General features: G+C 46.8%; 1 protein-coding gene across 1 annotated transcript in view; it reads right to left on the bottom strand.

Annotated features, from left to right (window-relative positions):
- The window catches only part of HERC2 (HECT and RLD domain containing E3 ubiquitin protein ligase 2), a 3,346,202-nt gene that overhangs the window by 1,945,294 nt on the left and 1,383,063 nt on the right, over positions 1-17,845 (bottom strand). The window contains 1 exon segment of the mRNA XM_033948978.1: positions 5,812-5,950. Within this exon segment, the coding sequence (XP_033804869.1) occupies positions 5,812-5,950 (139 nt within the window).

Here is a 17,845-nt window from a genome sequence, read left to right as displayed (position 1 = left end):
TGAGCGCCTACTAAGAAAACTGTGGAGCTATGGGGTGGTAGGGAACGTGCACAGATGGATCAGGAACTGGCTTGCGGACAGGAAGCAGAGGGTAGGAGTTAAAGGACACTACTCTGACTGGAAAGGGGCCACAAGTGGTGTCCCACAGGGTCAGTGTTGGGACCGCTGCTGTTCAATATATTCATAAATGACCTGGAAACAGGGACGATGTGCGAAGTTATAAAATTCACGGACAACATAAAATTCTCCAGTAGGGTCAAAACTGTTGAGGAATGCAATGAACTGCAAAGAGACCTGAACAAACTGAGTGAGTGGGCAAAGAGATGGCAGATGAGCTTCAATGTAGAGAAATGTAAAGTCTTGCATATAGGGAAAGGGAACCCGATATACAGCTATACGATGGGAGGGAGGGTACTGGTGGAAGGCAACCTAGAAAAAGACTTGGGGGTATTGGTGGATAAAACAATGAAGCCGGCGGCGCAATGTGCAGCGGCCTCAAAGAAAGCGAACAAAATGTTGGGCATTATCAAAAAGAGTATCACTACCAGAACGAAGGAAGTTATTCTACCACTATATCGAGCAATGGTGCGCCCGCATCTGGAGTATTGCGTCCAATACTGGTCGCCGTACCTAAAGAAGGATATGGCGATACTCGAGAGGGTCCAGAGAAGAGCAACAAGAATGATAAAGGGCATGGAAAACTTTTCATATGCTGAAAGGCTGGAGAAGCTGGGGCTCTTTACCCTGGAAAAGCGGAGACTTAGAAGCGACATGATAGAGACTTATAAAATCATGAAAGGCATAGAGAAGGTGGAGAGGGACAGATTCTTCAGACTAGCGGGGACAACAAAAACAAGAGGGCATTCAGAAAAATTGTAAGGAGACAGATTCAAAACGAATGCTAAGAAGTTCTTCTTTACTCAGAGGATGGTGGACACCTGGAATGCGCTCCCAGAGGAGGTGACAGGACAGAATACAATATTGGGTTTCAAAAAGGATTGGATGACTTCCTGAAGGAGAAGGGGATTGAAGGGTACAGATAGAGGGTAACTATACAGGATAGTAAATGAATAGGGAATAAACGTTTTAGGTGAAGGATCACTTGCAGGTCATGGACCTGAGGGGCCGCCCCGGGAGCGGACTGCTGGGCACGATGGACCCCCTGGTCTGACCCAGCAGAGGCAATGCTTATGTTCTTATGAAGCTTTGGGCCAAGCAGCTGCTTTCAGCTTAAGCATATGGCTGCCACGCAAGGGCACATCTGAAAAAGAAAATGTTCATTTTGAAATTGAAAGGTGACCACAAAGGTCAGGGGAAGAGAGGGAGTTGGGCCAACAAGGGGAAGAAATGCCTGGACCATGGGACCACCTAGAGCTGTGGAGCCCAGGGCAACTGCCCTGTTTGCCCTCCCTAACTCCAGCCCCAGTCATAGCACCACACCAGCAGACCCCCTGACATTTTTGGGCCCAAGGCACGTGCCTGCCCTTTAATCCGGCCCTGCCGTTAGGCTAGCTAAATGTTTAGTCACCTGCATCAGGCTAAGTTAAACGCTGCTACCTCCCCCAACTGTGCCAAGCGGCATGTTACACAAGTATGCTCTAAAATTGCTAAATTTGCACAATCCTGGCAAGAATCCACATGAGGAGAGCTGAAGGACTCCATCCCAGCAAGTTTCTAGGCAAAATTTGCAATTTTGGAGAAGCAGGGAGCTTTAGAAAAAAAGATTGCTAAAAATCCAAGATGGCCAACAGTATGAAATTTGAGCCAAACCCGTAATATTTTTCACATTTCCCAAAGGCTAAAAATGGTGATTTTAGGGGTTTTCAGGAGGGTGAACATGCAGAAACACTTAAACCCCACTTTTCCAACCTCCCCCAACTCACCTCACAGGCTGACAGCCTGTACTCACTGTGAGCTGACAGAAGATCTATGATGTAGCCTGCCTCAGCTCTCTTACAGTATCTGGATGAGAAATTCACTGCCTCAATGCTGGGAATGCTTCTGCAAAGCTGATCTTTGAGCTGCCAGTCAGAATCCATGTCTGACTGCACCTTCCCCCCTGTGGACCAACGGATGCACACCAAGACAGGTGGAGGCGAGAAGACACAGCCGGCACCCTGTGAGACACCGTCAAGCCTCCTAAGGGCACCTAACAGTCTGCACTCAACCCCTGCTTAACAGTAGGTGAGCCCATTTCAGGGATGGTCCTGAGCTTCTGAGAAAACTATTCAGGCTGGCTAACAGGTACCCAGTGGGATCGGCCTGTCAGTTACAGACCCTAGTCTGTGTTTTCAAAGCAGGCAGAGCTGAGAAAACATTCCAAACACCAGAATCCACAAAAAAGGGACGAAAATAAATAAATAAAATAATAAAATGGGGAGAGCAGAATAAACACTCCTGCAGGCACGCATTCAGAAGAAAAGAACTGTAGGTGGAGCTAAGGAGCACAGTGAGGTACAGCAGAGGCAGAGTGAAAAATCTAGAGTGGATTCCTTCTGCAGATGCACGTGACTATAGGGATATAACCCATTTGTCTCTAGAATGTCTCACCTATTGCACTGGAAAGAGTTGTTAGAAGTTTATTATTTTGTAATTATGTTTATTAGCAATGACAACTCAAACTGTATAGTCAACCAACAATGCAGATTTAAACTCCAGTGTACATAAGAACAGGCATAAAGCATGAATCAACCAATACAAAGCTCAAACAGGGTTCAACTAACCACAGTCTCGTCGCCATTGACTATACCCCACACACCTACCTGCCAACAAAGCATACTACAGACATACCATCCATGTCACAACATCCACCTCTAAGTCACACTACCCCCACACCCACGCCCCCAGCTATCTACTGTAGAATATCCCTCCTATGCCCGGGCCTATATGTGTGGATCACTTCTGCGATCCAGGTAAGCCAGTGAGGAAAGGAGGCAGCCCTGTCCGATATCCAATGTTGCAATAAAACTTTTTAACTATCAAGACAACCATGTAGATCACCTTCCTCTTCATTAAGGAAAGCCCCGCTTTCAGCAATCTCCTCTGGTCTCCCAACAGTCGCATACCATAGCTCCACGGGACAGCACAGTGCACTAGTTTCTCCAATAAGGGAAGAACTTGCAACTAAATTTCGGTAGTGGAGCATTCCAGAAAGTAATGAATAAGAGTACCGTAAGCACGGTAACATTTAGAGTATGAATCTCTCTCTCACAAGCCCATGTGGGCCTCCTGCACCCTGGAAATGTATGCCTAATGAAAAATTTTACTGCATCTCCTTAAGGTCAGTGGAGCCTCCCATAGTGTTAACATTGTCAAACAGGTCTAAGAATGCTTTCTGATCGCATTGGCTATCCAACTCCCCCTGCCAAATAGAGGCTACACTATCCACAGGACCCAAAGGAGAGGCATCCTTCAATTCCCTGTACCAAGTAGAGAGCTTGTTCATCTCAGGAGGTACTTGTAAAAATTGGATGTCCAACGGGCCACAAAGCCATGTCTACTCCCATTTCTGTTGTAAAGAAGTAAAATAGTGGCGGACCTGAAGATATGTCCAAAAATGTGTCGCAGGCAATGTCCATTTAGCCTGGATCTGAGCAAATGCTGGAAACACCCTGTCCCCCAAATCCCAGAGATCTTTCAAGGTCTTACACCCTCTCCGCTCCCACAGCCGAAACCACGACGGTTCCATCCCGGGGGAAATTTAACGTTGCTGCTCAACGGCAACAACAAGGAAGTGTCTGGGGTTCTCCGCTGCCTTCTCCTCCACTATCTCCACGCCAATCTAAGAGGCTGTAATAGAGACACCATAGGGGACCCTCCTAGAACGGCCGAGGGCTTCACATGTAATAGGGTCAAAATTGAATATAGGAAGTGAGCCATCTCAAGGAGAAATCACAACAATGGCAATTATAAAGTCTGATATCAGGAATGTTCAAACCTCCATGTCGCCTATCCAGCGCCAACTTATTATAGCTAATTTGAGCTCGTTTATTGTGCCATATAAAGGTGGATAGAATGGAACAAAACGCTTTTTCATCTTTATTAGTGATCCAGATGAGGAGAATCTGTAATAGATAATAGAGCTTGGGTAAGAGCAACCCATTGCTCCCTGAGATATCTATGGAACTCCAAGTGGTACGGGAATTTCCAACTGCGCTCCACGGCTTCCTTAGTCATCTGGATGGACAGAATCACAGGAGAGTGGTCAGACAAGGGAATATCCAGAATGGTAATTTCCACCACCCATGAGAGTAGAGAGGGCGACACCAGGAAATAATCCAGGCAAGCGTAGACATCATGAGGGTATGAGTAAAAGATGTAAGTGTGTTCCGTGGGAAGGAAGGTCCGACACATATCCAGGAAGTTTAATTGATCTGACAAAAAAATTTACTCTTTGTTTGGCTCCATGGTCCTTCTAGCTGCTATTGGCTGGATTATAATCCATAGCAGGATTTGCTGTCATATTGAAGTCTCCTCCCACTATGGACTGGTAATCCGGGTACATGGCTATCTTGGCAATCAAAGCTGAAGAGAAATGATGACTGTACACATTTGGTGCATAAAGATTACAAAACAGCCATTTTTGTTCCCACAATTCCCCCCAGAACAATCACATATCTTCTGTCTTCATCTTGCATAACTTTATGTTGTAGCCACACTGCAGCCCTAGGCCGGGTCTCAGCAACGCTCTCAGTGGCTACATACAAAAAGTGCACTGGCGTGTGACCCAATAGGGAGTCACCCTGCAGACACTGCTTTAATAAATGAAACAAACAAACAAAAAAACCAGAACCAATGCACACAGCTTCAGTTTGGTTCTTCAAAAGAAAATTTTATTGTCAGAATGGCCAAATCAAAACAAATAATGCAACTTGCAAAAGTCCAAAAAAAAAATACTCAAAAGGAAAACTCTGAGAACAGTTTAGGATTTTCTACTCATCAAAGTCATTAATTTGCTCTGTGATTCTGCTCTCCTCAGAGCTTCTTTCTCACAGGGCCTTCACAGCCTGCTCCTTAGCAGGTTGTAAAAGTTAATACAGTTCTCTGCTTTGCTGCAAAAATTCCACAAACAGTTTCCAAATAGCAAAGCCTCCAGCAGCTTTTAGAGCACTGCTGGGCATAGGAGAGTGCCTTAGGTTTGCCTGACAAAAGCTCACAATAGCATTCAAAAATCCCTCCCGGGTGTTTGCAAACCTCTCCCCACATAAAAGGCACTCTCAGCTTCTTAAACAAAAAAAAAATGCAGAAAATCAAAAAGTTCAGAAACAAAAACTCACAGTTTATAGCTTAATCCTTGAACATGGTTGCCAAGCCCACTTCTATTGGTTCTGGGAGCACAGCTAGCTCCTCATCAAGCAGTTCTCCCTGAAGTTCCTTTACCTAACAAAATACCAAAGTGGTCTACAAGCTAAAGCTCACATAGGAACATAACATAACTAACGTGACCAGTTATTTTTTTGCATCAAAAGGGGACATCTATTAATTGTCAGTCCCACCCCCAATCCCAGCGGACTGGGCTTTGAATCGGCGCAGCAGGGAGGGAAAGTGATTGCCCACCCTGGTGTCCCCGCGCACAGCTTCTGGACGCTGTTCCTAAAAATGGGACATTTTGGTGTCACGAAGCAGTGGGTCGGGACAACGGGACGGTCGGTCCAAAAACTGAACTGTCTCGTTGAAAACGGGAAGTATGGTCACCTTAAACATAACCAAACTTATAATGTTAATCAAAATATTTAAAAAATGTCCATTTGTATTAATTTAAACAGCATTTTCTAAGGAGAAACAGCTAGAAAATTAGGTAGAACAGAATACCTGTAATTCCACGCCTGAGGGATTTTTTCATCTTGTATTTTTCTAGCTTGCTTCCTGCCAGGTTTACCAGTTGTGCCCAGACAGCCAGCATTGGTTCAGTAAAAGGTAAATTGTTCACATTAAACCCCATTACTGGAAGCTGAAACACAAAAACATAGATTAATACTTTAATTGTCAAAATGGATGGATGAGGCAATGGCCAAAAACCAGCAAGGACACACACACACAAAAACAGAGTCCATTTTTTTTTCATATAAAACAGATAGCGAATTAAAAATTAACAGTTTGAAACATAAAAGCTCAACTTAATATACAGTATGGGGTTCATAATCAAAAAAAAAAAAATGTCTAAAAAGTGTCCTAAGTGGTTACTTGGATGATCAAAAAGCCTGATCGTCCAAGTACCCATAACCAAAACTGGTTTTTAGACGTATCTAAAACCAACTTAGGCCTTTCCCCTGCCTCTAAACGCACAGAGAGAAAATAGGTGTGTTTAGAGGAGGGGAAAGGGCGGGCAGTGGGCGGGAGGTGGGCCGACCTACACCTAGGCGTACAACAGGTATAACCAATACAGTTTAGTCGGCACTTAGACCTTTTTCACTTAAACGAAAGAAAACCAGGTCTAAGTGCTGAAAAACGGGCCGCTAAGCTGATGGCCGCTGGCGCCATCAGTTCAGTGGCCCAGCAACCTAACCATCGAGGCAGGAGAGATGCCTCATCTCCCCTATCGTGATGCCATCACTCTTCTACCCGAACTGCCGCGACCCGCGGCAGTTTGGGTAGAAGAGTGATGGCATCGCGGTAGGGGAGATGAGGCATCTCTCCTGCCGCGATTAATTACTCCCCCCCCCCAAACACAACATCGGGGCAAGAGGGAGCACAAGCCCTCTTGCCCCGTTGAAGCCGCGACCCCCTCCGATAACATCGGGGCAAGAGGGAGCCCAAGCCCTCTTGCCCCAGGCACCCGCGGCACCCCCGACTCGTTCGGGCCAGGAGGGAGCCCAAGCCCTCCTGGCCAAGGCGACCCCCCTACCCCCCACCCCCACTACAGTAAGGGCAGGAGGGATCCCAGGCCCTCCTGCCCTCAATGCACCCCCTCCCCCCCAACGGCCGCCCCCCCCCAAGAACCCCCGATCGCCCCCCCCAGCCGACCCCACAACCCCCCACCCCCCTTCCCCATACCTATTTTAGGTTGGCCGTACAGACGGGTGCCAAACCTGCCCGTCCGGCATGCAGCTCAACGAAAAATGGGGCTGGATTGGCCCAGGGGCACCAAAGCCCCGCCTCCTGGTGGGCCTAAGGTGCCTGGGCCAATCAGAATAGGCCCAGGAACCTTAGACCCCTCCTGTGGGGTAGGCCGGGGGGGGTCGCAGGTCGGCTGGGGGGGCCGATCGGGGGTTCTTGGGGGGGGGGGCGGATGTTGGGGGGGGGGGGGTGCGTCGAGGGCAGGAGGGCCTGGGATCCCTCCTGCCCGTACTGTAGTGGGGGGGGGGGTAGGGGGGTCACCTGGGCCAGGAGGGCTTGGGCTCCCTCCTGGCCCGAATGAGTCGGGGGTGCCGCGGGTGCCTGGGGCAAGAGGGCCTGGGCTCCCTCTTGCCTCGATGTTATCGGGGGGGTCGCGGCTTCAACGGGGCAAGAGGGCTTGGACTCCCTCTTGCACTGATCGTTTCGGGGGGGTCGCGGCTGCCGCAGGGCAAGAGGGCTTGGACTCCCTCTTGCCCCAATGTTATTGGGGGGGTCGCGGCTTCAACGGGGCAAGAGGGCTTGGACTCCCTCTTGCCCTGATGTTATCGGGGGGGGGTGTTGCGGCTTCAACGGGGCAAGAGGGCTTGGACTCCCTCTTGCCCCGATATCGTCGGGAGGGGGGGGGGGTCACGGTTTGACATGGCAGGAGGGCTTGGGCACCCTCCTGCCTGGATCGTTGTTGGGGGGGGGGGGAGGATTCTGTAACCGGTGTTGTTTTTGACAGACACCGGTTACAGAATCCAGCTTTTAGGCGAAGTACTGGCTCCTCCTTCGCCTAAAAGCCCTTCTGTTGGACGTTTTTTGGCTTAGGCGTGTTTTTGTTTCATTATGGTTAAAAAGTGTAGACGTGCTGTGGGGGTACTTTTAAGACGTAGTGGAGATTGGGCGTTTAGGCAGACGAAGGCCATAATCAAAACATGGACGTATGTTTTGGTTATGGACACTTTCCTTGCTTCTGGGTTGAATGTTTAGGGACTTAGGCCAAAAGGGGACTTAGACGTTTTTTTTTTATTTTGCCCCTCTATATGTATTTATTGTAGTTTTGTATTTAACATGTTTGTAAACAATATTACAGAATGGTTGTTTATGGTTGCAGATGATACCATAATGTAAATGAGGAGGAATTGAACAAAGATAGGTCTAGAATTTGGCAGCAAAAATTTAATACTAAAAATATTGCATTTGAACCCAAGGAAACAGTATTGTATTGAGCGGTGTTTGTCAACCTTTTTATACCTATGGACCGATGAAAATAAAAGAATTATTTTGTGGACCGGCAAATTACTAAGACTGAAATTTTAAAAAACCCATTTCTGCCCCATCCCCATGAGCTCGGTCCCCGCAAACCATCTGATCCCATCCGCACAAGCCTCAGATATGATTTTATATTGAACGTATTTTATTAAAAGTATAAAAAGAAAAAATATTCTGTACAATTGTCATTTTATAAATACAAACAACACAGAGCAAGGATCAACAAAACCTCTGTATCCCCTCCACATGTATCCCCTCTACTATCAAGAAAACTGAATAAGCCAAATTATTACAGAATGCTACACAGAAATATCATGCAAACAGAATACTGCAGTCACACATGACAGAAATAGTGTTAGGGGAGTGCAACTAGGACAACTTCCCCCTGGTCAGAGCCAGTCCCCAGATATATCTAACACCAGCTCTAGCAGGATACAAATTTCAAATCTGATATATTCTAATGACAAAATAGAAATAAAATTATTTTTTTTCTATCTTTTGTCGTCTCTGGTTTCTGCTTTCATCTTCTTTTCACTCTCTTCCTTCCAGCGTCTGCCCTCTCTGTTTCTTCAATCCAATATCTGCCCCTTTCTATCCACGGTCTGCCCTCTCCCCTTTCCATATGATATCTGGCTTCTTTCTATGCCCCTCTCCCCTTTCCATCTAGCCTGCACCTGCTCTCTCCTTTTTACATGATTCATTCCAGCTTCACTGCTCTTCATTTTTATCTCTCCTATACCAGATCTAGCATCGTTGTCCCTCTCTCCTTATTTAATAATAATAATCTAATCTAATCTAATTTAAACCTTAAGTTTATATACCGCATCATCTCCATGAGAATGGAGCTCGACACGGTTTAAAAGAACTTAAAATAGTGGGTAGAGAAGAAGAAAAAGGATTACATGAACTTATGTGTAGAAGGGGGGAGAGAAAGGGGGGAAGGATAGAGCTACAATTTGCTGAAAAGCCAGGTTTTCAGTTGTTTGCGGAATAACTGAAGGGAGCTCAGGTTCCGCAGCGGGGTGGTGAGGTCGTTCCAAAGACCTGTGATTTTGAAGAGAAGGGATTTTCCCAGTTTGCCTGAATAGTGGATGCCGCGTGGAGAGGGGAAGGCTAGTTTAAGCCTTTGGCAGTTCTGGAGGAGTCTTATATACTGCCATACCGAAAAAGTTCTAGGCGGTTCACAACAAGGTGAGCTAGTACATGGGATACAGATAATATACAAATTAGAATAATGGACTTAAAAACAGAAAACTTTTACAATATAATGCAGTAAAGAAAACAACAGTTTAAAATTGGGGAAGCATTATTGACAGTTTAAAAAGAGCTGTTAAATGCCAGCCAGACAGGCAATAAAATACCGGCATGGCAGGGAAAGAAGTAATACATAGAACAGATAAAATACATCAAATTGAATATAAGAAACTTGATTGAAAAATGAAGCAGAATGCATTAAGATACCAGCCTATCAAAGAGTTGAGTCTTTAACAATTTTCTAAAATCAAGATAAGAAAAGACCTCTAACATAATTTTTCTAAGCCATACATTCAAGTTTGTTTAATAAATTATTTGATTAGATCGCAAAATCTAATTTCAATGCAATTTACATCAGATAAAAATATAAAATAATAAAATCCACATATATCAAATATACTGCTAATTAACTTTAAAACATTAGGGAAGAGGGCAGCTTAAATTACAATATAAAAAAAAATAAAATTGGGTATAGGTTTAGCAGTTAGCACACACAGGATGGGAGACAAATACCCTCATATTATAGTGAACCTCCTTGTACTATCCTAAAATATAGTAAGACTGATCTAGTAAAAAGCATCTTTAAAAAGCCAGCTCTTTAGAAGACTTTTAAATTTGTTCAATAGTTTTTCTTCTCTTAGATTAAGTGGAAGTAAGTTCCAGATGTGGGGGGCCGAAACAGAAAAAATCATGTCTCTCCTAGAGTATATAACTTTTAAAGAAGGGACTGTTAATAGGGCTTTGTCTTCTGATCTTAAAGATTTTAATAGGGAGTATGGTATTAAATATCTTTCTAGAAGTGTTGGGGCTTTATTTATGAGTATTTTATGAGTAAGTAGAGCTATCTTATAAGTGATTCTATGGATTACTGGTAGCCAGTGTTTTTCCTTTAAAAGTGGTGTTACGTGATCAAATTTTTTCTTTTTCATAATTATTTTTATTGCGGTATTTCAATTTATCTACTGCCCCCTTCCCAGCATCAATCTCTCTCTACTTCTCATTCCTGTCTCTCTCCTTTCCCTCATCTGATCTCTCCATTCCACCCTGACCCCTTCCCCTCCTCTAATCTCCCTGCCAGCTGTTTCCTTCCTTTTTTCCTCCTCCCCTTTCCAGCAGTACCCCTGCTCCCTTCCCTCCTCCCCCTATCCAATTGTAATACTCTTCCCTTCCCTCCTCCCCTACCAGCAGCATCTCTCCTTATTCCTCCCTCCGCTCTCCTCCCAGCAGCTCTCATTAATTGCCTGCAGCAATGATTCACTTAGGCAGCCTTGGGTCCTTTGATGGGTCACGGCGCCTCTGAGGAAAGAGGAAGTTGCATCATCAGAAGCGGGCCACGACTCAGCAAAAGCCCCAAAGCTGCCTAAGTGAATTGCTGCTGCAGGCAAGAGCTGCTGGGAGGGGAGCAGAGGAAAGGAAGCTACTGTCAAGAGACTCTCGCCAGCCCTGCACAAACCAGCAGGAATTTTCTGTGGACCGGCACCAGTCCGCAGACTGGCAGTTGAAGAACACTGGTATAGAGGGTAAAGTACTTCTGTGAATGAAAGAAGAATAGGGCTTGGGACTAATTATATATAATGATATTGAAGTGGTCAAACAAGTAGAACAAGCAACAACTAGAATTTTTACATCAAGATTTAAAAAGGGAGATAGGTCTATATAAAGCACAAAGAGTTCCATCCAGTGCCTTTCCAGTTTGCACAAAACTGGTTCCCCATTCTGCACTTTATTAAATACGCTGGATGACAAAGGGACAGATTCTATAAACAGCATCTAATTGGCAGCCACCTACAAAGAACAGCTGTCAATCATGCTTAGGCATCATTTAAAGATTTACGGCATATGGTGCCTACCAGAAAACATGTGTGTCTGCAATTTAGTCCAGGGTTTTACTGGCCTACATTGCACACGCCTAAGTTATTTATTGCACATGCCTAAGTCCCGCTCTCCCCTAACCACGCCCACTGAAGCATAAGTGTTGTTAAGCATCCTGCTGTAGATGGGATTACAAGCCTATATTGTAGATACCTCCCAGCAGCTACCTTTTTTAAAATAAGGTTTTAATTGGTTTTAAATTACATGGTCAATTACCTTGTTGATTAAAGCCAACTAAAATAATTAAGTTAGGGAGCAGAAGGGTGCCTACCGCTGCCTAACTTACGGTGCAGTTTACAGAATATGGGCCAAAATATTTTATAAAAGCCCAATGAGAAGCCAGCCAGTCCAGGTGTTTTGCCTTACAGATAGTTTACACATAATCCTTGAGGAGTAATAGCAGCTTCCAACTGGCTGATACTCATTGAGGATAACTGGGGGAAAAAACACTTATCTAGGTATTGTTCAATTTCCTCATCAGATGCCCTAACTTCTTGACTATTGTGGTGTCTATAGAACTGCACAAAGCAGTGTTGAATATGGGAAGATTAGATACCTACCTCAATCATTTTCTTTTTGTTAACACTGCATATGAGTCCTGACAGTAGATAAACATCCCATACTTGCAAGTTGGCTACAGGAGGGTGAAATAGCACAGTTACTTACCGTAACAGGTGTTATCCAGGGACAGCAGGCAGATATTCACACATGTGGGCGACGTCATCCACGGAGCCCCGACGCGGACAGCTTTTCAAGCAAACTTGAAAGAAATTTCAAGCTTGCTGTGCTGCACCATGCATGTGCATGCCTTCCCACTCCACTAGAGGGCACATCCCCACCTCGTGGTCCTCAGTTCCATAGCCAGCAAAGAAGCCATCCCCGGGGAGGAGGGAGGGTAGTGAGAATATCTGCCTGTTGTCCCTGGATAACACCTGTTACGGTAAGTAACTGTGCTTTATCCCAGGACAAGCAGGAAGCATATTCTCACATGTGGGTGACCTCCAAGCCAACCAAAAAAGGGAAGGTGGGAGGATGGCAATTTAAGAAAACAGATTACGCAAAACCGACTGGCCAAACCGGCCGTCGCTCCTGGACAGAATATCTAGGCAGTAATGGGAGGTGAAAGTATGAACCGAAGACCAAGTGGCAGCTTTACAGATGTCCTCAACAGGTGTAGACCGGAGGAAAGGCACAGAAGCCGCCATCGCTCGGACCTTATGCCCCATGACCCGACCATGCAGCGCGAGACCAGCCTGAGCGTAGCAAAAGGAAATACAAGCAGCCAACCAGTTAAACAAGGTGCGCTTGGAAACAGGACGTCCCAGCCGATTAGGATCGAAGGACAAAAACAATTGAGGAATCTTCCGATGAGACTGAGTGCGTTGAAGATAAAAAGCCAACACCCTTTTACAGTCAAGCCTATGAAGCGCCACCTCGCCGGGGATGAGAGTGGGGCTTCGGAAAAAAACACCGGAAGAACAATGGACTGATTGAGGTGGAAATCATAATAATAATATAATAATAATAATAACTTTATTTTTCTATACCGCCATAGTCAGGCGACTTCTAGGCGGTTTACATTGTAAGAAGGCTGGACATTCAGCGAATAACAAAGGTCTTAATACAATACAATACATTAAATCCACATACAATACAATACAGTGAGTCTAAATACAATACCATACAATAAGTCTAAATCTAATACCATACAAAGAGTCTAAATGCAATACAATAGTCTAAATGGGAAACTTACATATTAATTGGTGATCTAAGGGTAATGAGTGTCTGAAAGATTTAGAACATCCATGAGAGGAGTCTTAGTGGGGGAGGGGACCGTTTTAGTCAATGAATTTTGCGAATAGGGCGGTTTTGATCGATTTGCGGAATGCATTATAAGTCATATTTGGTTCGTTTATGTGGTTTTTTCAGCCAGATTTGCTGTCTGTTCGCTTGGAACTTAAAGGTTCTGTCCATGAAGGATTTGTATCTGCAGCCTGTAATCTTTGGGTATGCAAAGATGTTTTTGTTTCTGGTCGTTCTTGTGAGGTTGTGTAGGATGAAGTGAGTTTGTAGGTATGAAGGTGCTAGTCCCCAGGCTTGTTTGAAACAGGTGCAAGTGAATTTGAATAGAATTTGCGCTTCTATTGGAAGCCAGTGCAGCTTTTTTATAGTAGGGGCTGATGTGGTTGTTTTTTCTTAGTCCGAAAATTAGGCGAACGGCGGTGTTTTGTATTAATCTCAGTTTTTTTATTGTCTTTTGTGGGATGCCCAGGTAGATGATGTTGCAGTAGTCAAGAAGGGATAGGATCAGTGCCTGTACCAGCAACCTGAATGATGAAGGGTCAAAGTATTTTTTTATGGTTCTTAGTTTCCATAGCGTGTAAAAGCATTTTTTCACTAGTGAGTTTGTGTGGTCAGTCATAGTTAGGTGAGTGTCTAGAGTGATACCCAGTATTTTTATGTTTTTGGAAATTGGGTATTCGTGGTTGTTTATTTTTATCGATGTTCTCGTAATTTTGTCTATTAGGACTAGCCAGAAAGACTTTTGTTTTCTCTGCGTTTAGTTTTAGTTTGAAATTAGTGGTCCATTTATCGATTTCGGTCATTGTGTTTGAGAGGTTATCTACAATTTCTTTTGTGATGTCGTTTAAGGGTATAAGGATGGATATGTCGTCCGCGTAAATGTAGTGTATTAAGTTTAGTTTTTGTAGTAGGTGACCTAAGGAGGCGATATAGATATTGAAAAGTGTGGGTGATAGGGGGGAACCTTGAGGCACGCCTGAAGGGTTTTTCCATGGTTTGAAGTAGTTTCCATTGCTGATTACTCGGTAGGATCTGTTTGTTAGGAACTCTTGGAACCATTTCTTTGCCTTTCCCGAGATTCCCATTGCTTCAAGGCACAGTAGCATGATTTCATGGTCTACCAGGTCAGACACAACCTTAGGCAAAAATTTAGGATGAGTGCGGAGAACCACCTTGTCATGATGAAATACCGTAAAGGATGGATCTGCTACCAAGGCCTGCAGCTCACTAATCCGTCGAGCGGAAGTGAGCGCAAGTAGAAAGATCACCTTCCAAGTCAGGAACTTGAGATGAAATTTATCCATAGGCTCAAACGGGGGTTTCATAAGTTGAGCCAGAACCACATTAAGATCCCAAACCACAGGAGGAGGCTTGAGAGGAGGATGGACGTTCAAGAGACCCCTCATGAAACGAGAAACCAAAGGATGAAGGGATAGGGACTTTCCCTCAAGATGCCGATGGAAAGCAGCAATCACACTAAGATGCACTCGAATAAAAGTTGTCTTCAGACCGGAATGAGACAAATGAAGCAAATACTCCAAGACCGAAGCCACAGGGTCCAGATGATGAGAGGAACACCAAGATGAGAATCTGGTCCATTTTTGGGAGTAGCAAAGCCGAGTCGAGACCTTGCGAGAAGCCTCCAAAACCTCCCGGACTGACTGAGATAGAGAACAGAAGTCAGGGGGAAAGGAACCAAGCTGTCAGATGTAAGGACTGAAGATTGGGATGTAAAAGAGAACCCCAACTCCGAGACAGCAGAGAGGGAAAAACAGGCAGAAGCAGAGGCTCCCTGACACTGAGTTGAAGAAGCAGGGAGAACCACGGCTGGCGAGGTCAACGAGACGCAATTAGAATCATAGTGGCCCGTACAGACTTGAGATGTACAAATGTCCTCAGGATTAGAGGAAAAGGTGGAAACACATAGAGGAACTTCCCCTCCCCAATCGAGAAGAAAGGCGTCGGCCTCGAGATGATCCGGGGAGTACACCCGTGAACAATAGAGAGGCAGTTTGTGATTCACCGGGGAGGAGAACAGATCTATCTGAGGAGTCCCACACTGGTCGAATACCTGTCGCAGGACCCGAGAGTGCAGCGACCACTCGTGAGGCTGGAGAAAGCGGCTGAGTTTGTCCGCCAGACAGTTCCGCTCTCCTTGAATGTAAACCGCTCGAAGGAAGATGTTTTGGGAAATCGCCCACCCCCAGAGACGAAGAGCCTCCTGGCACAGAGACCAAGAGCCCGTCTCCCCTTGCTTGTTCACATAATACATCGCCACCTGGTTGTCCATCCAGACTAGAACTACCTGATCGTGAAGCAGGTGGCGGAAGGCCCGAGCAGCCAGATAAATGGCTCGAAGCTCCAAAACGTTGATGTGACAACGACGGTCCTCCGCCGACCACATTCATTGAGTGTACAGACCGTCGAGATGAGCCCAAGTGTACTCCAAGGAGTCCGTGGTTAGGACCTTGTGGTGCCAAGGGGCGAGAAGAGCAAACCCCTGGAAAGATTTGAAGAGTTGGTCCACCAACGGAGCGAGCGTCTCAAAGAGGGAGGTCACCGTCACATGAGTGGAAATCGGGTCCCGATCTTGACGCCACTGAGAGGCCAACGTTCACTGAGGGGATTCGAAGGTGTAAGTGGGCAAACGGCGTGACATGGACTGTAGACGCCATATGACCCAGGAGAATCATCAGGCGGTTCGCCGAGACCGAGGGCAGTAGCGAAACCTGCCGACTCAGGCGGACCAGGGTCTCCAAACGAGGAGGAGGAAGGAACGAACGGAGGCGAACCGTGTCCAGCAAGGCCCCGATAAACTGTAGGGATTGAGAGGGGCAAAACCTGGGATTTGGGAAAATTCACCTCGAACCCCAGACATTGAAGAAAGATGATAGTCTGTTGGGTCGCTAAGATAACCCCCTCCCTGGACGAGGCCTTGATCAGCCTAATCGTCCAGGTAAGGAAAGACCTGCAGCCCCTAGGGACCGCAGGGCTGCTGCGAACCACACACCAAGCACTTCGTGAAGACTCGAGGGGACGAAGCTAAACCGAAGGGGAGGACCCGGTATTGAGGTGCAACTCCCCCACCTGAAAACGCAGGAATTTGCGGAAGGCGGGATGCAACATGGGTATAAGCCAGTCCCCCTCGTCCAGCAGCGGGTACAGAACCGGAAGGGAGAGCATACGGAACTTCTCCTGGACAAGGTACTTGTTGAGCCGCCGGGAGGTCTAAAATGGGGTGCAGGTCCCCCGGTCTTTTTTTGGGTTCCAAAAAGTAGCGGGAAGTAGAACCCCTTGCCCCGTTGACAGGGGGAACACGCTCCACCGCCTGGAGGCGCAACAAAGCCCTGGCCTCCGACAGGAGAAGGGGGAGCTGCAACCTGTTGGAAGGACATGCGCCGGGCGGACTGTCCGGAGGAAGTTCCCAGAAGTTGAGGGAATAACCCTCAGATACGACCCGAAGGACCCAAGCGTCCAAGGTGAGAAGGGTCCAAGAGTGATAGAATGCGCAAAGACAACCCCCGATGGGCAGCGGGGTCGACGACAGTGCGGAGGGGGCCCGCCCCCCAACCGCCCAAGGCTATCAAAAGGACAGGGCGGGCTTAGACGCCCCCTGCACCTGAGGCTTCTGCTGCTGCACCCGAGACTGCTGAGGAGGTCTCCTAGGCGGTGGCCTGGAGAAAGCCGGCGTGATCTTAAGCGGGTAGCGCCTAGGCGGAGCCCGGTAGGTCTTAGGAGCTGACGGTTTCGCCTTGGGGCGCATCAGAGAAGCGAAAGACCGTTCGTGCTCCGAGAGGCGTTTCGTGGCCGCCTCGAGGGACTCGTCAAAGAGCTCCGAGCCCACACAGGGCAGATTGGCCAGGCGCTCCTGCAGGTTAGGATCCATATCAACGATCCTGAGCCACGCCAGTCGGCGCATAGCGACCGCAAACGCAGAGACCCTGGAGGTCAGTTCAAACGCGTCATAGGTCGCATGAAACAAATACAGACGAAGCTGGGAGAGAGACTCAATGAGCCTCCCAAACTCGTCTCGGTGAGATGCCAGCAAGACCCCGTGAAAGGTCGGCATAGACTTCACCATGTGACGGAGGTACGAAGTGAATGTGAAGGCATAATTCAGAACCCGATTCGCCATCATGGAGTTCTGATACAGTCTCCGTCCAAATTTATCAAGGGTGCGACCCTCGCGCCCCAGTGGAACCGCAGCGGAAACCCGAGAAGGCTGGGACTTCTTGAGGGAGGACTCCACCATCAAGGACTGGTGGGATAACTGAGCCCTTTTCAAACCCTTTACAAGGTACTGTGCGGTACTTGGATTCCATTTTGGAGGGGACAGCCGTCACCGCATATGGGGATTCCAGATTCCGTAAAAAGCCTGCTGCAGAACTGGGTTCAACGTGAGGCAGGGAGACTCCCTAGGCGGGGAAGAAAATTCTGCTCCGCCAAGAATTCCTGGGAATACTGGGACCCCGCCAAGAGTCCAAATCCAAATGCTCACCCCATGTCCTGAACAAACCTCGAAAACGAGGAGGGACGCAGACCGGACCGGTCATCCTCTGGGGAAGGTGAGCGAGAACCACGAGCCGCCGAAAAAGAAGGTGAGGCC

The sequence above is a fragment of the Geotrypetes seraphini genome, chromosome 6 (genome assembly GCF_902459505.1).
Source record: "Geotrypetes seraphini chromosome 6, aGeoSer1.1, whole genome shotgun sequence".
In the NCBI taxonomy this organism is placed as follows: domain Eukaryota; kingdom Metazoa; phylum Chordata; class Amphibia; order Gymnophiona; family Dermophiidae; genus Geotrypetes; species Geotrypetes seraphini.
The sequence above is the reverse complement of the archived record's forward strand: the minus strand, read 5'-3'. Positions and strand labels throughout refer to the sequence as shown.